The following is a 12,882-nucleotide window of genomic DNA, read 5'->3' on the forward strand; positions in this document are numbered from 1 at the left end:
ATTCTTATTTAGAATAAAGCATTGATTTGATACCTTCAGAGTTTTTTGTTTTTGTTTTAAATAACTCCCTGGGACTCATTGTTTTTGCTGTGTTTAATTATAAACTTATGAGGTGGTTTAATTTGTATGTGCAGATAGTGTACTCTGAACATGAATGAAGTAAAGCACTTCACTGTGTGTGTGTGTGTGTGTGTGTGTATTTATATGAATAAGGAGATGCACAATTTTGTGACTCTAGCAAGAGTAACCACAATTGAAATCTGTTTATGTCTTCAGGAATGGAATTGAAGCCACCTCCAATAAAAAGTTATTTCAGAAAAGATGAAATAAAAAAAATTAACAGATGTTACTCCTGGGTGCAGTTAGCATGGTTTCAAGAATGAATTCTGACAAGTTTGGGGTACAGATAATCTCTGAAAAGAGCCACTTAACATTACATTTTAGATGGTAATAGGTGGTGTAGGTAGGAATATCTTCACATCTTTGCCAGCTAATCAGTGTGGCTGAATCTACATTTCATCAAAAGAAAGCTCTGCATTTGCTTAAGTTCCCCAAGAAGTCCTTGTTTTGGATTCTAGAAGTCAGTGCCAAAGGAGCCTAGAAGAGCTGTTCCAGCTTTACAACTAGTAGCTTTACTGTTGAAGCTTTTAAATTTTCGTCTGAAAAGAGCCAAATAAGTGGGCCACGTAAATATCTCAGATACTTAATTGGTATCTGTAATTCTGTTGTACTGCTAAACACTTCATCCTTTGCTGTTCAGTATTGAGTGTGCTTTTTGTTCCTGAAGTGGAAGAAGAAACTGGAAATCAGGAAATTGTTTATGATTGAGGACTCAGGGTAGAGCAAGTTGAAACCAAAAATAACACTTCTTTCCATATGTCTGGTTACTAACAATTAAGCGATTTGGGCTAATTAGCTTTCCTTTTAAAAATGTATGTTTTTCTATAGATCAAGGGGCTTTAGTCATTCATAAGGTAGTGTGAATTAGTTCATTTCAAATGCTTATTAGCTAAGACTGATTCTACTAATATTTAAACTTTTATTTAGGATGGTGGTAGGGAATTTAGGGGCAGTGGGTATTTTTAGATGAGTTGACCTTTGGACTTAAAACCCCACTTCTGTCCTTAGTCTTAGAAGAGCATGGAGATGTAGAGTGTTCATGGAAAGTAATTTATAGAATGTAGGGGAAAGCTAAAGACAGAGTTGGATGCTTTCTCATAAAGTACATTTTCATAATAAAGAATTTAGGTCTCAGCAGCTGAGGGTTGGGTGAAATAGCCAAGTGTGTCTCAGGACTTATGGTTTCACTGACAAGTTTACGGGGGGGGGGGGGGGGGGGGTGTAAATTCATTAATTTAAAACCTGTGGAGAAGCAGAGTATCACTGAAGGGATTTTAATGAAAGCTGCATAAAGACCTTATTGTTATGTATTATTGATTTAAAGTAAGAAAGGAACACATTGTCAGAATTATAATTTACAATATTTTTGAAAAATAATTTTAACAATTTAATTACAGTCCTCGTGTAAAGTAGCTTGTCTTTATTTAAGATGCCAAACTGAAAAAAGTTGGCTACCAGAAGATTGGATGAAGAGGCAGGTTTGAGAAAGAAACTTACAGTGGTTCATTTTATAATATTGAACAACTTATATTGAAGTTATTTATGTCATAACTTTCTCTTATCCTTTATTGTTAAGTGCTTAAGGGCAAGGTTATTTCTTTTCAGTTCTAAAATTTTTTACTATTTAGTATAGTATCTTGCAAACAATAGGCTCTTAATTTGTTGAGCAAATTCATTTAAGAAATAAATGCTTGTTGAGTAAGTACTTGTTGGACATTGCTTTCAGAATGCTGGTGGTTAAGAAATAACTGCTAGGATATATTAAGGTTATTTTTGTTTTTCTTACGTTAACAATTAAACTCAACCTTGATTAGGGTTGTATGTGTTGTGATAAGGAGCCAGCATTTGTGCAGAAGAGTGTGGTTCATGTTTGCTTATCTGAAAATGTGCATAATATATGTTTACCAAGTAAATTGATAAGTACTTAGGGGAATGCGTGTATATATATAGTTTTAAATTACAAAAGTTTTTGTAAGCATACCTCTGTTTATTTTGTTGCTTCTTTGTTATACTTTTTCAGTTCTTTTTAAGTTTTAAGAAGAGAGGAATTGAGAGTAACCAACTGGAAATCATCCATTGTTTTGGGGTCATTCTCTAAATTTTGTGGTTTGAACTGGATTAATTTCTTAATTGGGGGACTTGAAATAAAACCTAGAAACAAGAATTGTAGTACATTAGAAGCCAGTAATTTTTTTCATGTTGACATAAGTAAATTCTAGACTTCTTTTTTAATTAATAAAGTCTTACAGTCAGTTGCTTATTTGCTAGAAATATTACAATGCGACTTTCGTGTTTTTATTTTTTATAATGTTACATGTGCAAGTCATGGGGAGAAAGACATACAATATTCAGAGTTGATTCCTCCTTAGTGCATATGATTTTTATAAGTGGTATTTTCACATTACAGAAGTTTTTAAAAAGCAGAGGGGAAAAAAGAAGCCATTGGTTTCAGCCCCTGACCTAACTGATGCTTGCATTTTATTGCAGAAAATTGTCTAGTGATTTTTGTTCGCTTCACCTACGCATGCTTTTATTTTAAATAGTGGCTAGCATAGTGTACATAACATTATAATTTGCTTTTTTCACATAATTAAATTTTCAACTGTTCAGTTGTTTAGCAAACATTCTTAAGTTTGTGCAGCTATTGAGCAAGATAGTCTGAAAGATTGGAAAAGCTTGGCAGATGTTTTGTGCAGTATGCTAGTCCTGTGATTTAATCTTTCTGTAGCTGGGTAAGGATCAGAATATTAGCTGTCAAGGGAAAAAAGGAAAAGAAAATGATAAAGTAGCAGCATCTAAGGAAAAAACACTAAAACAAGTTTAATTTTATAAAGTTAAGAGCAAAACTAAATCTGCATTTAATAAGACTACAGAAATGTTTGGAGAAAACATTTTGTTTATTTTGTTTACTAACTTGTTTTAGAATGATTTTCATTTTTTTGGTTGATTCTCCCTCTCCCCCCACTCCTGAATTTGCATTGTTTCTTTTTGTTGTTGTTTTTAAGAATGCCAGGCCAGAAACGGTCACTAATGATGATGAAGAAGCCTTAGATGAAGAGACAAAGAGAAGAGATCAGATGATCAAAGGGGCCATTGAAGTTTTAATACGTGAATACTCCAGCGAGCTCAATGCCCCTTCTCAAGAATCTGACGCTCACCCGAGGAAGAAGAAGAAGGAAAAGAAAGAGGACGTATGTGTTACTGATTTCTGACAACAGTCATTTCTACAGTTGACTTTTATAGTGTCACTCTTGTGCTTTCATTACATTTCAACTTTTGAGGGGGAAACAGAATGACTAGCATTTATAATAATATACTGTTAAGCCCAATTTGATCAATTAACTTTTAATTTTTTAACCAAAACATTTCTGTTTTTTATGTTTGAAATGCACTGGCATGGAAACTTGTGCTTAGCTTTGGATTCAAAGTCAGTAAGGAGATACACCTTGAGTAATGAAGTGTATGGACTGATATTAAGCGTTACAGTGAAATGTTCTTGTTTGGCTGTGAAGAGGCTGGCTGTGTTTTGCATTACTTCATAATTATCATTCTGTCTCTGCTCCAAGCAGGATGCTAGTCTCATTCACTGAGGATTTTTACCCATTTAAGAAAAATTTTTTGCTGCCTCTCCTGATAAATCATGTATTGTCTCCCCCATGGACAATAATGCTGTTCAGACTCTAACCGGAGAACTAACAGAGCAGCACAGGGTGGACCCTCCTCCCTGGTGTGTTGCGTTGTCGCCACTCTTATCAGACCAAGTAACTGAACAGTAGCCGGTCCAGGTTGAAAAACAATGTTTGTTTTTATACTCATTTCTTTTGAATTAAACTTGGAGAAATTATGGAAAGTTTTTTTGTTTTTTTTTTTAAAGATTTTATTTATTTTTAGAGGGAGGGGGAGGGAGGGAGAGGGAGAGAAAGATGAATGTGTGAGAGATACATGGATTGGTTGCCTCTCTCATAAGTCTCTACTGGGGACCTGGCCTGCAACCCAGGCATTTGTCCTGACAGGGAATTGAACCAGTGACCTTTTGGTTTGTGGGATGACATTCACCCTACTGAGGGACACCAGTTAGGGGAAGCGTGATTTTTAAAAATGTTGGCATTATCCCTGGCTGGTGTGGCTCAGCGGATTGAGTGCTGGCCTGCGAAAGGAAGGGTTGCCGGTTCAATTCCCAGTAAGGGCACACGCCTGGGTTGTGAGCCAGGTATCCAGATGCGGGTGTGCGAGAGGCAACTGATCATGTATCTCTTGCACACTGATGTCTTTCTCTTTCTTCCTCTTCCCCTCTTTCCCTCTCTCTAAAAGTAAATAAGTAAAATTTTTTTTTTTAAGTTGGAATTATGCTATATGCATGGATTGCCTATATCATAAAAAAGTACTATGAAATACATTGTGACTGAATGTCAAGGTTCATATTACTTTAGATTCCATTGTCTTATTAGGCCATCTTCAATTTTCTTTGTGGGCAAATACATTTTTATTACTTGATTTCTTCTTCCAGCATGGTCATAAATATACCTGTCTGGTGAAATAAATGCTGATAGTTGGGAATAGTAATTGAGAGAGTTAGTCAGGTACAGGGTAATCGAGGCCTGTGGAGTGTTCTCTCTTCCCTGATTAATGGGAAAGGAGGAAATAACTAGACTTTATGTTGGATATGGGTTGCTAGGAGAGGATCAAAGAAATCCTGCTCTGTGGCAGAAATCATAGGCAGTTTCCTGGTATGATTGTTTCCTATATCTGGATCAAGGATAAAGCCCCGCTAGTGTAAGACCCTCCTTACTCCATTGTTCAGGGGAGTTGGAGGGAGAGGAGGTGATAGGAGAGGTAATAGACAGTGAGTGAAATGTACTTATTGTTCTCAAGTAATTTGAAATCAAGAAAATGTCACGGAAATCTTGCATTGTTTGTAGTAAAAACATACAGGGCATTGTTTTACAGAGTAATATGAACTCTTGTGTGTTTTTTGTAAAAAAGTCTTTGTGGATTTTTTCGCAGATTTTCCGCAGATTTCCAGTGGCACCTCTGATCCCTTACCCACTCATCACTAAGGTTTGTTCACATTGTAGGCTTTGACAGTAACTATTTACTGCTAATTGCCAGATTTGTGATTCTAGTTCATATGATTTTTGACTATTTAACTTAGTTAGCTTTGTTACTATATTAGTTCTTTTTATTTGCTTCTATCTTTTGTAAGACCTGTACAGATATCTAATCTTTACTTTTTATTAGATGATCTTTATGCATTCTCTTTTGTCCCCTTTGTCTTTTAGGAGGATATAAATGCTATAGAAATGGAAGAAGACAAAAGAGACCTAATATCCCGAGAGATCAGCAAATTCAGAGACACACACAAGGTAGTATTCTTGTTTTTTCACTTGATACCAATCTAGACTTTTTACAGAATCCAAAGCAAACAGACCAAAAAAATCGACCTTACATTAGGATATACTTTTAAATGCTTTTTATAGGTTTAATTGATACTTAGATAGAAAAAAACAGAAGACCAGTTCATATTAAAGTGGACCTTGACATATTGTACTTAGTTTTTTTCAGTTACTGACTATTCTGCAGTCATCTCACTTTAATGTGAGTGAAAGCAAATTTTATTTTTAGATTTCCACATAAACATCAAGGTCAGATTTAAACTAGATTCAAGGGGGCAGGATAACATACACTGTAGTTTATTTCTGGGGGCAATTATTTAACTTAAATCTTCGGAAAACCTTTTCTTTAGAGCTGAGATTAGAATTTAAGATTATATTTGTATAGATTTAAGTTGAGAGGGGGAGATTTTAAAAAGTAGGTCAGTGGTTACCAGACTTACCAAATTTTAGATGCATGGAAGAACTGTAAATGCCCATAAAGCTAATCTATTCATTGACCCCCCACCATTATGATAGAGATCATATGGTGACTAATGCAAGATGAAACACTCAGCTTGGAAAGTAACAAGGAATAGGATGTAAGTATGAGCTTCTGTTTTTTATTATATTTATGGATGCCCCCTCAGAAAAATATGCAAAGGGGTAACTGGCTTGGAAATGGGTATTTGTGCATAGTAAATCCCACTCACGAGTTTTGCCTATTGAAAGCTTCTGTCAACAACAGTGTATCTGAATGTTCGCTGATGTTGAAGGTGATGCTTATGGACAGTGAAATGCAAACACTGCATGAAATATATTTTAATATTAGAATTAAGATATTGCTGGTTCTTCCTCATAAGACTGAATGACCTTTAATTCAGTGAAATGTTGTATTTGTATTTTATTTAATCTTTTTCTTATTGCTTTCAAAATTCCAAGTTGACAGTTAATGCTGCTGAACACTTACTATCCAGGCCCATCCCTAGCTCACATACACAGTGCTTTTTCAGGAATTGAATATGTCTAAAAGCACAAATGCAGTTCTCCCGAATTGATTTTTAGAGTTTAAGAGCGTAGTCCATGGGAGGTCATTTTAGAGGAATATTTTTGGTTAGGTTTAATATTCAAATTAAATGTCTGAGTAAGCTTGAAAGTAGAATATAGTTGTGTGTGTGTGGTTTACCCCTTTTTGTTATTTGTTAAAAACCCTGTCATGTCATTGGTGAAGTATGATGAAATCATGTTCTTAAAAAATTAATTCAAGATACCTGCTTCAGAGTTTTGAGAAGCTGTGAGGCATTTGATTGCCTAAGACTTAATTCACTGCAGGGGGGAATGTTTTGAATTTCCAAAATGTGCTGTAATAAAAGAAATGAAAAAGAAAAAATGTTCATTTTACTGGGTGGTATGGTCAAAGGAAATGTTAAAACTTGAGTAACAAAAAATGAGCTCAGTGAACCTTTGCATGTTTTGGTATGAGTTTATTAAGTAACCGCAGACTGTCAGGGTATCAGCGTGGCAGGGGGCGTCCATTTACAGCACGGATGAGTCTGAAGAGAGAATAAGGTAAGATTTATGATTTTTTCTGTCCTTTTCATTATTTCATTACTTTCTTATATCATTTTAGACTCCATTTCCTCTTTCTTCAGTCTTTGTCTTAAAATACATATGTATGTGTGTTTGTATCTATTTATTGCATATATAATCTTGTAAAAATGCTTTTAGTATGAACTAGATTCACTCACTTTTTCATTTACTTAGAACAAAACCTTTGAATTGAGTTCTGAAACAAATTATTTACATAAGTGAAACTATACACTTAAGAAATAAGTAGTGCAGTGACTAAGCAAGAGTAAAAAATTGAGGAATTCTACAAAAGAAATTATTGGAACAGCTAAAATAATCTGTAAGTATTTATCTCAGAAATAAATTTCTTTATAAGTGTATGACACTGAGGTAAGTTTTATGTAGTCTAGCCTCATTGTAAAATTTAAATTTTTCTAATTAATTAGAACTGTTTCAGAAATTAGAATTTGCCCCTTTAAGTAGCTTTCAGTTTCTGTCTTCTACCATTTCTTTTTCTCTTCCCCTTTGTAATTTCAATGTATTCAGTTTTAGCTTTGCCTGCATTCTATTTTGATACAGACTGGCACAGCAGCTGAATATATTGAGTTCTCATACATTAGCTTTTCTTTCATAATCCTCTCTCAGTTCTCTGATCCCTGAGCAAGAGAAAAGAGTATAACAGGTAAGATTGCTTTTTAAAGTTGTTTTAAATGCTTTACATGACTGAGAAAAGAAAAAAAAAAATGCACATTTATTGCTATGGTTTAAATTTCAGTGACTCTAATCATGGAACCAAAGGGATAAATATGTTTTGTTTTTGTTTTTCCTCTTTGCGATATTTTCTTTTTCTTTCTGAGATTGTGTAGAAACCGTGTGGTACACTGGTAATCTTGTCAGGGTTCAAACTTGGTTTGATTTTGTTATTTGGTTTATATGTGAACCGTGTACTTGCTCTTCCTCCCAGAAACATAGCTTGTAGGCAAGGTTAATCCAGTGTTGGCGATCCATGTCCTAGCACAGCATCTGTAAGTTAATATGCAATCGTTCCTTCCAAGGATGGATTTATCACTGTTGATATATTTTTATTGTCTTGTAGGTATAAGGGCCATAAATATGTTGTTTTTAAGGTTAAGTTAAATGAAAATATTGTTTACAATAATTATTTTGCTTGAAGTGAGTGATTTTTAAACTTTTGAATTTGGTGGGCTATCCATCTTGTAATGATGGGAGTAAATGTTTCAACATAGATAGTAAAGCAGATCTTGGCTGAATTCACCTTGCCTTTTGAAGGGTGGGCAAACCAGAGGGTAGACTATGTAGCTGTATTACAGTGGCCTGATTCTTTTCCCACCTCCTCTTTAAAACCCTTAACTAGTAACCTTTAGGTAATGGGAAGTCTGGGGCTGAGATTAGTATCGGTAGTCCCACTGATTTACAGAAATTTATAATGGGAAGAATTATGTTTTAGCCAACTGATTGTATTTAAGAAATTATTATGAACCAACACATTTCTCATGGACATTTTAGTTACTATATAATCATTGAGTGGCCAGCCACACTTGACACAATCTCCCAGCATCCAAGATTGGAGATACCTGGTCTCTGTAGAGCATATGGTTTTGCACGAAATCTATTTAGTCTTGTGATTGCCTTAGTTTAATTTTCTCAAGTAAAACCACAAGTATTTGATCATAAAGTACCAGTGGTTTTGTTGTTGTTGTTGTTGTTTTGTTCCCAATATTGCGCAGTGCGCCGGGAAAAATCTGAATATTGGAGCTACAGAATTAACTCTAAAAGTACTTTTATTGGTTTCTAGAAACTGGAAGAAGAGAAAGGCAAAAAAGAAAAAGAAAGACAGGAAATTGAGAAAGAACGGAGAGAAAGAGAGAGGGAGCGTGAAAGGGAACGAGAAAGGCGAGAACGGGAACGAGAAAGGGAAAGAGAACGTGAACGAGAAAAGGAGAAGGAACGGGAGCGGGAACGAGAACGGGATAGGGATCGTGACCGGACAAAGGAGAGAGATCGAGATCGGGACAGAGAAAGAGATCGTGACCGCGATCGGGAAAGGAGTTCGGATCGCAATAAGGATCGGAGTCGATCAAGGTAAGGCTTCATGGAAGTTACTGCTTTGCTGAGAACTGCAGGTTAGCACTCTTAGGATCATTTACATGTACGTGATGAGATAACTTCCTTAACCACAGAGCATGCCAGACTTGCTATATTGCACACAGAAAACACTAGCGAAAGTAACAGTTTTTGTCTTCAAGATTAGTTTCTGTCTTAAACCAGTTTTTATACAGTCCCAGAACACACCCAACTGTCCACCCAGTGCTCTGGGCAAACAGGATTCTCTGTTGTCTTCCTGAGCTGATGGCCTTTATTTCCTAGTCACTGTTTCATTGATCCTGTATACTGGGAAGTCAGCTGTAGCAACACAGCGCTTAGCCTGTGGTGTCTTTTATTTGGTCCTATTGTCCACTGGGTGCCCACAACTCGCCTTCCAGACTCTAAATTTACTCTTTATGACTCCTAGTAATTTCACCTTTTTTTTGTTTTGTATTTAGAAAAATTTCATAATTATTTTGATTTCAATTAATGAACAAACGAAGTGGAAAAGGGAGACTAGAATAGGAAGAAGGGAGGAAAAACACATCTTTTTTTAAAGCTAGGTTGTTTTTTTTTTTTGAAATTAACTTATTTTTTTAAATTATATTTTATTGATTATGCTATTACAGTTGTCCTGATTTTTCCCCCTTTGCCCCCCTCCGCCCAGAAATCCCCATTCCCTCAGGCAATCCCCCACACCATTGTTCATGTCTATGAGTCATGCATATAAGTTCTTTGGCTACTCCATTTCCTATGCTGTACTTTACATCCCCATACCTGGCTGGTTTAGCTCAGTGGATTGAGCGTCGGCCTGCGAGCTAAGTGTCGCTGGTTCGATCTTCCAGTCAGGGTACATCAGAGAAGGAAAACTCTGACTCCAAAAAACCTCCGCTGCCTTGCGGCATACCTCTTCTGGGGAAAGGCTAAGGGAGTAAACCCCGACAGAAAATCCGGAGCCGGAGTCCCTAAGGCGGTTTGACGTTGTAGTCAACACCGGCAACTCCTGCGGCGCACCTGAAGCCAAGCTGTATCGACTCCGTCTTTCCCTTGGATCCTTCAGCTGCGAAGAGAGGGGGGGTCTGCTGCATGGGCAACAGCGGACCCTCCATATCACCCTGCCCAGGCTCTGTAGCTTCAGCTCCACTGGAGAGGACACTCCAGCGTCATCGCAAGATGTCAATTCAACACGGGAGGAGACAGATGCCGTGTCACTCCCGTGTCGGACTGCACAGCCATTCTCGGCGGTGCAGATAGACACTTAAGAAGCTACACCATCGTCTCTCGAGACGGACGGCTGCCGCCGCCGCCGACTTTACATCCCCATGGCTATTCTGTAACTACCTATTTGTACTTCTTAGTTCCCTCACCTCTTCACCCATTTCCCACACCCTCCTCCCATCTGGCAACCATCAAAATGCTCTCTGTATCCATCATTCTGTCTCTGTTCTTGTTTGCCTACTTTGTTTTTAGATTCAGTTGATGATAAATATGTATTTCTTGCCATTTTATTGTTCATAATTTTGAACTACTTTTTCTTAAGTCCCTTTAACATTTCATATAGTAATGGTTTGGTGATGATGAACTCCTTTAGATTTTTCTTGTCTGGGAAGCTCTTTATCTGCCCTTAAATTATAAATGATATCTTTGCTGGATAGAGTAATCTTGGCTGCAGGTCTCTTGCCAATCCCTTTTAACCTGCAAAGTTTCTTTGAGAAATCAGCTGACACTCTATGGGGACTGTTTTGTAGGTAACTCTGCTTTTCTCTTTCTGCTTTTAAGATTCTCTCTTCATTTTTAACCTTTGGCATTTTAATTATGATGTGTCTTAAGAGTGAGCCTCCTTGCATCCACCTTGTTTGGGACTGTCTGTGCTTCCTGAATTTGCATGTCTTATTTCCTTCACCAAAATAGGGAAGTTTTCTTTCACTGTTTTTTCAAAAAAAATTCCAATTTCTTACTCTTTCTCTTCTCCTTCTGGCACCCCTATGATGCAAGTGTTGGCCCTCCTGAAGTTGTTCCAGAGACTGCTTATACGATCCTCATTTTTTTGGATTCTTTTTTTCTTCTTGCTGTGATTGATGGGTTTTTTTTTCTTATGTTCCAAATCATTGAATTGATTCTCAGCTTCATCCACTGTATTGGTGTTTCCCCGTACATTGTTCTTTATTTCCATTAGTGTATACTTCATTTCTGACTGGATCTTTTTTATGTGCCTGAGGTCCTTGCTAAGTTCCTTAAGCAATCTTATAACCAGTGTTTTGAATTCTGCATCTGATAGATTGCTTATCTCCATTTTGTTTAGTTCTTTTTCTGGAGTTTTGATCGGTTCTTTCATTTGTGCCATGTTTCCCTGTGTCCTTGTTTTGGCAGCCTCCCTGTGTTTTTTCTCTGTATTAGGTAGAGCTGCTTTGACTCCCTGTCTTGGTAGTGTGGCCTAATGTGGTAGGTGTCCTGTAGGGTCCAGTGGCACAGCCTCCACTACCTCCCACGCTGGTTACTTGAGGTGAGCCCCTTGTGTGGGCTGAGTACACCTCGAGGTGAATACTTTGTGTGGGCTGTTGGCAGGTCAGTGGGAGGGATTTACCCAGGCCAGTCAATAGCAGTGTTTGGTTATAACCACTAAACCACCAACCTCCACCCTCAGTGGAGGATCAGCTCTGTAGGATCAGGGTGGTGGTGCTCAGACATGGTCTGTAACTGTCCACTGGGTGCCCTAGCCCTGGGGTTTCCTGGGTGGTGCAAGCCAGGGTCAGCCCCTACCAGTGTTTTGCCCAGGGCCACGAGAGCTATAAAGCAATCTGAGATGGCTGCTACTTATGCTGACCTTGGAGATTCCCAGGCAAAGCCAAGCTGTGAATCAAGCTGTCTGCTGGTAGTGCCAGGCCTGGAGCTCACTGAGGCCGGCTATTGCTTGTTAGAATTTAGGAAGTTGTGTATCAGGAGCCAAGACCAACCATTCATAAGGAAAAGCAGCAGTTTGGGTGGGCCTGTAAGTTGGGTGGGGCAGAGTCTCTAGGGATCTCCAAGGTGGTCGAACAGTGTTAGGTTGATGGAGTCTCAGATATGATACCAGCTTGCTGGCTCCAGGGCTCTATGGGAGGATGGCCCAGAAAAGGGACAGTGGCCTCTGCTCACATTGATGCCAGGCACCTCAGTCTCTCCCAGCAGCCACTGGTGCCTTTCAGGCAGCCACCCCGGTGCCAGAGCTCAGAGGAAGTGAGTCTGTGTGGGAGTTCTTTAAGAGGAACTGCTTGGGGCTTCAGCAGTTTTTTCCACCTACTCAAACTCAGTTGGTTTTTGCAGCCAGAGGTTGTGGGGACTTATCTTTCCAGCACTGGAACCCTGGGCTGGGGGTCCTGGCGTGGGGCTGGGACTCCTCACTCCCGAGATATCCCTTTTGAATTTTATCCACTGCACGTGTTGAGGGACCAGGCGGTTCCTCGTCTGTGTCCCTCCTATCAGTCTGGATGGATGTGGTTTCCTTAAATCTGTGATTGTCAGACTTCCATTCAACTCTATTTCTGATGGTTTAAGTGATGGTGGTTCTGTATTTTAGTTCCAATTTTGATGTGATTATGCAAAGAGGCAAGCCATGTCTGTCTACTTAAGCTAGTTTTCAAATATACATTTTTGAAGTGTTAAATATTCTTTATTTGATATACACAAAGCACACTAAAATGCCTTTTATTAAATAAAAGGCAACAGATTAGATACAGGA

General features: G+C 38.0%; 1 protein-coding gene across 6 annotated transcripts in view; it reads left to right on the forward strand.

The window, feature by feature from the left end:
* The window catches only part of RBM25 (RNA binding motif protein 25), a 56,160-nt gene that overhangs the window by 27,581 nt on the left and 15,697 nt on the right, over nt 1–12,882 (forward strand). For all 6 annotated transcript variants that reach the window (XM_090271095.1, XM_090271100.1, XM_090271096.1 and 3 more), the window contains 4 exons: nt 3,126–3,311; nt 5,125–5,178; nt 5,400–5,483; nt 8,875–9,161. In XM_090271095.1, the coding sequence (XP_090127221.1) occupies nt 3,126–3,311; nt 5,125–5,178; nt 5,400–5,483; nt 8,875–9,161 (611 nt within the window). The remainder of the gene's footprint in view (nt 1–3,125; nt 3,312–5,124; nt 5,179–5,399; nt 5,484–8,874; nt 9,162–12,882) is intronic.

This window comes from Furipterus horrens, unplaced genomic scaffold (assembly GCF_987537825.1).
Source record: "Furipterus horrens unplaced genomic scaffold, mFurHor1.1.pri manual_scaffold_3, whole genome shotgun sequence".
Classification (NCBI taxonomy): domain Eukaryota; kingdom Metazoa; phylum Chordata; class Mammalia; order Chiroptera; family Furipteridae; genus Furipterus; species Furipterus horrens.